The 10,177-nt window shown below is 34.9% G+C and overlaps 1 protein-coding gene across 1 annotated transcript; it reads right to left on the bottom strand.

Moving 5' to 3' along the window:
• Nucleotides 1-6,113: 6,113 nt before the first annotated feature.
• LOC114278684 (large ribosomal subunit protein uL2z) lies at nt 6,114-8,975 on the bottom strand. Its single transcript, XM_028220774.2, has 2 exons — nt 8,328-8,975; nt 6,114-6,664 (listed from the first exon to the last, which is right to left on the bottom strand). Exons 1-2 carry the CDS (start codon nt 8,765-8,767, stop codon nt 6,319-6,321), a joined length of 786 nt encoding a protein of 261 aa, XP_028076575.1. The 5' UTR covers nt 8,768-8,975; the 3' UTR covers nt 6,114-6,318.
• Between the last annotated feature and the right edge of the window lie 1,202 nt (nt 8,976-10,177).

The raw sequence follows: 10,177 nt of genomic DNA, 5'->3' as shown, positions 1-10,177 counted from the left end.
ATATTTGCATCTAATAATCTGTTTCCACAGTGTTCTATCCTCCACCCCAAAACTCACCACCATTTCATTAATGATAAACCATAATTGCTCTAAACTTTGGAGAAATGTTGCTCCTCCAAAAGTGAAGTGTTTTTGTTGGGTGGCATTAAAAGAGAGAATTGCATAAAGAGATCTATTAGCTCAAAAGAGGATCCTTCCAATGGGGGCTGATTTGTGTTTTTTTTTTTTTTTTGGCGGATGTAAGGTTGAGATGAATTCCCACATTTTGCTGCATTGCCATTGATCATGGTTGGTGTGGTTGGCCATTCTCAATTGGTGTGGTCTAGGTTGACACCGAAAAGGGAGCCAAATCATTTGCTAGCACAGCGCAAGGTGAGAAATCAACAAACATGGACAACCAACAAACCTCACATCAAACAACTACATATACACACCAACAAACCTAAAAAACACAACAACATTTAATAAAATGGACTGATATCAAACAACTAAATCTACACACTATTTGCAAATGAGATCATTGTATCCAAAATGACCCCGCATAAAAGCTTGAACAACATAGCATCAAGCAGAGCAATAGCAGAGAAGCATAAAAAAACCTCAAGCAATCGTATGCACAATGCATTTGAAGCAACCTGGCCATGAGTGCTGATCCCACAAGCATATCCAGATTCCAAACAGAAACGGTGATGGTGTATTCAGAAAATCAGACAGCACCCCTTCCTCCTAAACACAATCTTACCTAATTTAAATTTGAAATGAAGTCGATTATGGAATAGTACATCTCTTGTGAGTTGTTTTTTACCTGAAAAACAATCATTGTTTTGACAAGTTGACATAACTCCTCTATATCAAAATGAGATGTATTAAACATACAGTCATTCCTTTGCTTCCATATGGACCAAAGTACTGTGAGTAGAATGGCTCTCTAAATTTTCTTACAAAATTTCTTCTATCTATACCCTGCCTACCATTGTAGAACTCCCTCCACTGAGTTTGGTATTTCTTATTGAACTCCCCACTACTTAACATTGCAGACCATAAACATCGTACATGTTTACAACTCAAGAATAAGTGATTCACATTGTCAGCCTAACCATTACATAAGACACAAGTAGTATTAGCATTAATATTTAGAACCCCAATTTTTTGAAGAAATACCTTAGTTTTTACTCTCCCTTGCCAAGCAAACCAGCTTAGAAATTGAACTTTTGGATGACTAATGTTGTTCCAGAGCAGCTTAGGAGGTAACATGATTGGGCATTAAGAATATTCACACCATTTACAAATTGAGTCAACACTGAATTCCCCAGAGGGTTCTTCTCTCCATCTTAATTTATCTTCAACACCTTCTCTAAGATGTGTTACATCATTCAAAAAAGTAATAAGCCTTGTTAATTCCTATTGTTTTGGGTTCAGGCTAGTAAACTTGTCCTGAACCCTAGATCCCAGCCACTTTAATCAGCCCTCATGTCCATAATCATTGTAAGAGACTCCATTTTATCTTAAGACCGCAAGAACAATCTAGGGAACACATCTGTAAGCCTTTGATTTCCAATCCAAATATCCAACCAAAAGAGGCATCTCCTGTCATTTCCAGGTACTATTTCTGTATTTGTCACAAAAAAATTATGAAGATTTGGGTTGATCTCAGCAATTGGCACAACATCGAGCCAAATTATGGAGAATTTAGACTTCCCACCCAAAAATCATAAAAGCTTTGATTAATCACGTCCGTTGGTCCACTGAAACACAACCGTCATCATCGACAATTACCGCTACTAGTGTCATGTTATCTTTATGTCCAAATGATGACGTCACTTATGAATCAGTTTGACACATTTATGACTCTAGCACGTACTAGTATTAGCCCTTGCCTATTATCTCATAGACGGTCACTACCTTTTTACCGTCACTCCTATTTAAAAATAATAAATTGTATTTTCATTTGTAGATATATATTGTTTCTCGCTGTACCTACCCTAATCACTACATTATTTGTCTTTTCTTATTTTGGTCCAATTTCTAACTTCTGAGGGAAACTTTGGAATTTTTAAAATTAACTTTCCTACCTTGATCACTTGGAGACCTTTGTTTTCGCACTTCAAGATAGATGGGTCATGGTAGGCGGTAAATGGAAGTGTTCTATAATGGAGGGTTGCATGTTGAGGTGATCTATAGCGGAGGATTTGGTACAAATTTAGGTGAACTTGACTCATGGGGCATTTTCCGTCACAGGAGTATAACATTTGTTACAATTTGGACCAAAGTGAAAAGAATCTGTATCGAGAACAAAGTGAGAAACTGTGAATGTGTAATTAAGCATTTTAAAAAATACAAATCATGCCGTAATCTATGAAGAAATTATATATGTAAGTAATATCATAATAAAGTATAATTATTATTTGAAAATAGGCTAACATAATTTAATATGAAGATTTAATTATTTTATTACAGGTAAAAGAGGAAATATCATTTTCCCCATCAAAGTATCACTCAAAAATTAATTTAACCTATATTATTTTAATAATATTAATTTTTACACGTAAATTATTTGATTTTGGATTAATTTTGGATTCATTATCGAATCGATCTAATTTTTTGTGTGAATAAAATACACAAAGCGCATGACAAAATAAAGGATTTTGTATTGAAACGGGATCCATGATGGCTCCCAAAAGGCCCAAACAACACGGTCTGGTCCATATTGTGGGTTGGAGGCAATCCACCTCTACTACAATAATCATATATTTTGTTTCTAAAAAAAAAATTTAAAACTTCCTAAAAACTCAACCAATGCTTATTTGGTAACCCAAAAGCTCCCACCCAAATAGAACCCTTGGAGTTTTGGAATAACACCCTTGTCCCTTACGTTTGCTGTCTCCCATTCTCTCTTTCTCAGCCTCATATTCTCTTACAACTGGCCACTCTTTTTGCTGGAAACCACACAATTGCTGCTGCCACCACCATTACTAGCCAACACCTTCATGCTGTATAGACGTATGGTATGTTTTCTTTGATTGTTGAAATTGTGTAAGTTTATTTTAGTGCCCTGCTTTAAGCTTGTTTTGGTGTGTTTGGATTTTTATGTGTTCATTCAGTTTTTCGATTGTGCATATATCCTAATATGTGTTGTTCATGTGTTTAAAACCTAATATGATGTACTTTGTTGCTTTTGATGAGTTATATATGATGAAAATACTCATGTTTTTGTTCATATCGTATATACAATACCCATTTGAATAAGAAAACTTTGAACTTGAAAATCTTCTACTATCCCTTTATTGGTCTTCTCAATAATAGGTAGGTTATAATTTTTAATTTCTCCCTTATTGAGAAGTGAAGGGAAGCACTATTTGGATGAGTTTGTAATTTCTCTCTCAATGATGTGATGTAATTTGTTCAAACTTTTTATTTAGTTTCCTTCAATTACCACATATGTATCTGCAAACTATTTCATTTTTTATTTTTACTATCAAAGCTAAATCATGCACTGATTTTTTTTATATAATATTTTTAGTAAAATAAATGGTAAATTATATTTGTAGTCTCTATGTTTTGCCCCTTGTGTACTTTTGGTTCAAACACTTTCACGTGACTCAATTTTGACCCTTAACTATAGATTTTGTATCAATTTAGTTCAATTGATAACACTGTTAATGTTTTTAATAGAAAACTATTACTCAATTGGTTGCGGAAGTTGAGCAATAAAACTAGAACAATGATTGCCAAGAGGCCAACCGCAACAAGAGGAGAAAAAAAAAAGAACCTGTGTGAAATCACCTTGTTGTAAGACCATTTAAAACTCACCATGTTATACCCAATTAGGTACATTTATCCTGATATTGCTCACAAGTCCAGTTGTGTGCATTATGTGTTCACGGTTACGTAATTTACTCGGCTAGAAAAAAACAAAGAGGAAGCAGTACATGCATTTGAATTGAAACCAAATTGACAAGCTAAAGAAAACTGGTGTTAAGATTCTTATTTTAAAACTAGTTTTTGGTTAAATGCTCCTTCATTGAATGTTAGTGTGACTTTGCAATTTATTCTTGTAGATCACAGACACTATATTGTCTCTAGAGGTGGCCATCACAGGAGATACAATGTCACATTTTTTTTCTTGATCCCTACGGTGCTAATGCCTTAAGGACAAAAATTCCCAGTTTTTTCTTTTCTAAATCCTAAACCCTGACAACCAACAACAAGAAGAGGAAATACTAAAACCTAACAACCAACAACAAGAAGTCAGCCAAGAACATCACCACAGACAACAATACTGACAGTTTCATCACATCAATTTCAAACAGTACCAACCTACACAGCAGTAGCAACCACCACTAGGACCATAAACAAACCTTCAACTTTGAAAAAGTCCACCAGCATAGCAAGTAGACCAACAAAGAGTTCCCCACGATATCCTAATTTCAAAGGCACAATGAGAGTTGATCCTAACATTATAACAATTTCGACACTGATGGCATATTAACTTCCAATTTTATTTTGAAGCCTTCCAATTTCAAAGTCTTCATTTTTTTATTTTTTCCTTTCACTTACCATCTTCAGTCACTATCGCCACTTACTACTGCTAATGGGTAGGGACCTCCAGTCAATCTTCAACGACTCTCAAGCAAGTAGAAGGTCACTGTCGTAATTTTTGGCTACCTTTTGAGATTATTTTCACTGACATTCCGTCACCCGCTACTACCAGTCACTACATCCATCCAACTTTAACAACTCATCAAATATATTTATATATTTTTATTTGTTTTCAAAACATTTTTGTGCACTAAACAAGGCTTCTGTTTTTGTTTTTTAACAAAAATAAACAAAAGCATGTTTCTTATTTTTGGTCAAGTAAAAGCTAAACACGTTAACAAAATTAACCTCGATAAATATGACATTTCCAAAAAAATATATATATATTAATAATCCATTCGATATGTGATTTTTATTTTGTAATCTAATTTCTTTTAACCTTTTTGTTGGCCATCATCATTAAAATTTTCAAAAAAAAAATTAATTAGCATTTTTTTTTGCTATGCCAAGTTTAATATTGTTCAAGACATGTCAATTTATCACTCACTTATGGAGATTTAGGTGGAGCACAATAATGTCAACTTTTTTTTTTATTAAAAAGTATCACATAAAAAATCACAATTTTGGACAGAGATGCTCCTATTTACCCTGAAAAAAGAAAAAATATATGTTTTGGGAGAAATTCTTTATATTAAGATTTTTTTATAAATAATATTTCAATATAAAACACCAAAAACATTTTACAAATGCAAAAAGATTCTCACCCATTTATAAATATTTGTCCCAAATTTCATTGGAATGACATTTTTATAAGATTTTTATGTAAAATGAAGGCAATAAATTTTGTCCTGTGTTTAAAATAAAAAATGCCCTGTGAAGTACAAGACGTGCTCAATACTCAAATTTTAAATTTTAATTTTCCTAACTTTTGATTTGAAAATTTGTTACCAAAAAAATGATATATTTTTGAAATGTTCTTCTCGAGATTTATCAAATAAAAGACTTATGTGTTAAACTTTATTATTTACAAGAGTGATATTTTTTCAAATAGTAAAATTTCAAAATGATAATAAAAAAGTAAAATGATAAATAAAAATATTATACATAAAATTCACATAAAATGAGGAGTCAAATAAATGTTTATTCATTTTAAATAAAAAATAAAGTGACTTATTATTTCAAGATTGCCATCGTTGACACACGCAGACTTTTTTTGTACAGAAATTCCGCTGGCAAATCACTTAAATTTAAATTATGTTTGGTAAATATTCAAATTTTGATTTCCAAAAAATTTTGCCAAAAATTAATTCGATAAAAAAACAATAAAAAAATTCAAAAATACTAGTCAGTTATTCTCTTCTTCTCTTTTTTGTGCAAAAATATATATTTTTTAAATTCAAGAATATTTTTTTAGTGTCAACCAAACTAGATTTTAATCATTTAAAAATAAACAATTTCTGAAAACGAAAGGCAAGTATTCATTTCCATGGACCTCCAAAACCACCATGGATCAGCAAAAAACCAGGGTCAGAATTTCACCGCTAAAGCAATTATCACTGGGCTCTAAAACTCACTTATGTTAAGCATCTTAATTAAAAATGAGGACAAATTAACATAGAAATATCCATATTCAAGAAAGGGTTCATCAGAACAAAACAATTCTAAGATTCCCAACAGAAATTACTATGTATCCTTGCAAAACTCCATATCCAACTGAATCATAAAAGACTGGAAAGAAAATAACAAAAATAAAAAGCCACAGCATCCTTAAAAATCTCACTAAGTAGTCTTATCAGCTTTGGCAGCGGTAGCAGCGGCTTGTCCACGGAGACGACCAGTCCTCCTGGCAGCAATAAGACCGACCTTTTGCCCAGGTGGTGCATCACGGCGAACAGTGCTGGCATGACCAATATGTTGATGGTTACCACCACCATGGGGATGCTCCACGGGATTCATAGCCACACCACGAACCTTGGGCCAGCTGTTCCTCTTGACACGATACTTGTGATATGCGTTACCAGCCTTGAGCATGGGCTTTTCAGTACGTCCTCCTCCGGCAACCTGGCCAATCATGGCCCGACACCCACTGGGCACAATCTTTTTTGCTCCTGATGGGAGTTTGATCCTATCAATAGGACAACATCAAACCAAAGGACCCTAAGAATGCTTTTCCAGTGGGAACAAATCAAGAACTTCAATAAACCCAAGCAAATAGACCAGATATATAGTAAGCATGGTGTGAGTAAATAATAACCCAACAGGAAGGTAGCAACCAAAGCCAGAAATTCAGATACAGATGCAACTGTCTCCAAACTCTAAAATATTTTTGAGAAAAATGGTAATCATCACAATGAATAAACAAAACACGTTCACTTATAAACTGAACATTATGGCATAAAAGCATTGAAATTTCCAGATCATAAAAACAACTACATAATAGACAATCTCAAGTAACTTGAATTCAGCCTATCAAGCTGAATTTGAACTGAGTTCAAAAAATTAACAAGTTTCAAAATGTGTTCACTGTTCATGTTTCACTTATGTACATAATGAGCCAACCTTGAATGAGCTTTTAATGGGGCGAACACTCATCAGGGTTGAGTAGTTCGGTTCATTTTATAGCCCAAATGATGCTATGATCTTGATAATATAACACAAAAAACGTCACTTGGACTGGAATGATAATTCTAGGTATTTAGCATTTGATGGGTGAAATTTTTTTAGCATTCCAAATATCCTTCAATTTGATATTTAAAGACACGCATTATGGGAATCAAAAATCTTTTTAAAAAAATCATGGTAAAATAATTTATCACAAAAACCTCAATATAGAGGGAAGAAGGGTTGATAATAAAGATGAACTCCCGGAAAGAATTGAGTTAAAAAATTCATTTGAAGCTCTATGAACAAAATACATGCATCTTACTCTCAAGAAAAGACTATCTAGAATCAGTGACATCAAAACATGAAATGCATAAAATAAACACGATGAAACATATTTGATGGTTGAGCAGAATGTATAATCCATCACACTACATCAAAGTCAAATGAAAACACCCATCAACTGAAAAAGTCCAATACTACAATTTCTTGTTGCATATAATCAAAGTACATTCATCATCTTTCCAACAAAAGTGACATTTAAATGACAAGATCTAAACTAGCAGAACCTCAAAGCCTCAATGTTCAGATGCCACCTTTGTTTCATGTGTGAGTATATATAACATATATGTATCGAGGAACACCAAATGCAGATACCACAATGATCAAACAAACTCAACAAACTAAAATCATACACAAAACCCATATTCAAATAGAGATATACATATCAATTACACACCCATTCAATCACAAAGAAACTTGCAAAGTAAAAAAAAAATCAAATCAATGTGTTATACAAATCGCTAACACTATTGATCAGATAAAAAATATATATATAGAAACTTGACAGTAACAAGTCTACAATACTTCAAAGTTGCAAAATTAGATTAGTAATCTCTAAAATCATTAAACCCATCAATCATGTAAAACACTAATTCTATAAAAAGTTCACAATACTACAAGTTGCAAAATTAGATTAGAAAGCCCTAAAATCATTAAACACATCAATCATAAACCAAAACTAAAAAAATACAAAACAAACGCATAAATATTGGTTAAACAGAGTTATGAAATCACCTATAAACCCACAATAATATTTACAAATTAGCCTAAACCCAAAACACAAAACTATAAAATCAGATCAATTGAGACAAAAATGTAAATAAAAATCAGATCTTGGAATGTACCTTGAGGTACCATTATCTGGGTTATGACTGATAACAATAGCGTAATCACCAGAAGCTCTAGCCAAGACACCACGATCACCGACATGGTGTTCAACGTTGCAAACAACAGCACCTTCAGGGATAGATCTGAGAGGAAGAACATTGCCAACCATGAGATTGGCTTTCTTTCCGCAGAAAACGAACTGGCCAGTGTACATGCCTTCGGCGGCGACGAAGAGCTCCTTCTGGTGCTTGAATCGGAAGGGGTGGCGGAACGTGACTCGAGCCAGAGGCGCACCGCGACCTGGGTCGTGGATGATCTCGGTGATCACGCCCTTCAGGTAGCCGTTGCGCTCGCCGAAGTCGAGGCTGCGGAACCGAGCTGGACCCTTGCGGTGGTGGGTGTGGGACTTGAATACGGACCCAGCACCCTTACGTTGAGCTCTGATCACACGACCCATCTCTCTCTCTCTCTCTCTAGGGTTTGGGACGGCGGAAGGTAAGAAGAGGTGGGGGTGAGAAGGAAATGAGAAGTGAGGGTGAAATTAGGGTTTTAGAGAAGAGGGGTGGTGGTGATTAGGGTTGCCCTAGGGGTTGTTTGGACATGGGGGAATTTTAAAATTGGGTTGTGTTTGGTTAGTAGTGAATTGCTTTTCTTAGTTGGAGGCTGGGGTTTCCTTGCCTTAGTGCAGGATATACTTATCCATATGGTGGCAATCACACCTTTATCTTTCTGTTTCTTTTTCTTTTTTTTTAATTCAAAATTGTGTGTTGCGACGCCCATCGGCGGATGAAATTGACTATCGGATACAATTTCAACAGGAACGCCCCCTCCAGCTGGTGTGATCTCCCCCTATATAAAGCCTCGACTAACAACATTCACACCGGTGTAAGTTAAGTGTTAATCACTAAATAAGCTAAATAATGTCTGGCCAAGCCTCTTTCCGTTTTTATGCCAAGAATGTCTTCCTCACCTACCCACAATGCCCATGCCCAAAAGAACAACTCTTAGAACTCCTAAATGTTTATGATCGGAGGTTAGACGGTAATGACAGTTTGCAGGCATGGTTTATCAACCTTAATACTTTTTTGTTTGTATCTTAACCTCAATTGAGAAAATAAATTAGGCAACGCAAGTTCAATACAACTGAAATCACTTGCCGAAACACCTTCAACAACCCCAGTTTTTATATCGTCCACCTCCATTAACCTGAACATTAAAAATAAAAATACATCAAATTACAATTCTAAACAGTTTTAAAGTACATTTGACTCCTTAAAGTAATTTTGCATTCCTTTCCACTAACAGTAGCAGCCACTAAATATATGGCACCCTTTTGAATGCTTCCAACATTTCCCAACAGCGTATCTTTGTAGTCCGTCCAAACATCAACTGGGAAGAACCGGTTTACAACCTCTATTCCGTGACGAACGTACTCTTTGTCCTTGCCACCAACGAGCTTGAATCTCATTTTCTTTAGCATCCGAAAACGGTCAGACTGGTCAGGATCAACAATCCAGGTCTCAGGAATACCCTCGCCAACTCCAATAAACATCTTGTCAGGTATACGGACGGAATCTGACGGACTATTATCACTGATGACAAAAAACAACACGTGGTAGACCACAGCTTCGTCCTTAGCATCCTGTCCTAATTGAACATTACCAATGAATTTGATACCCTTAACCACGATCTCGTCTGATTGACGGTCAGATCTCTTATTACCCAACTCAATACCATTAAGTAATCTCGCCACGCCTTTATTATCAAACTTAACGTCCCTTAATTGTTCATCGTATAGCTGTAATTTCCTTACTCCCCTCTTAGTCTTCTTAATAAATCGGGAAATATTCTGAACGTACCGTCTGCG

The sequence above is a fragment of the Camellia sinensis genome, chromosome 7, assembly GCF_055761805.1.
Source record: "Camellia sinensis isolate YWXY chromosome 7, ASM5576180v1, whole genome shotgun sequence".
Lineage (NCBI taxonomy): Eukaryota > Viridiplantae > Streptophyta > Magnoliopsida > Ericales > Theaceae > Camellia > Camellia sinensis.
This window is presented reverse-complemented; position numbering and strand designations above follow the sequence as displayed.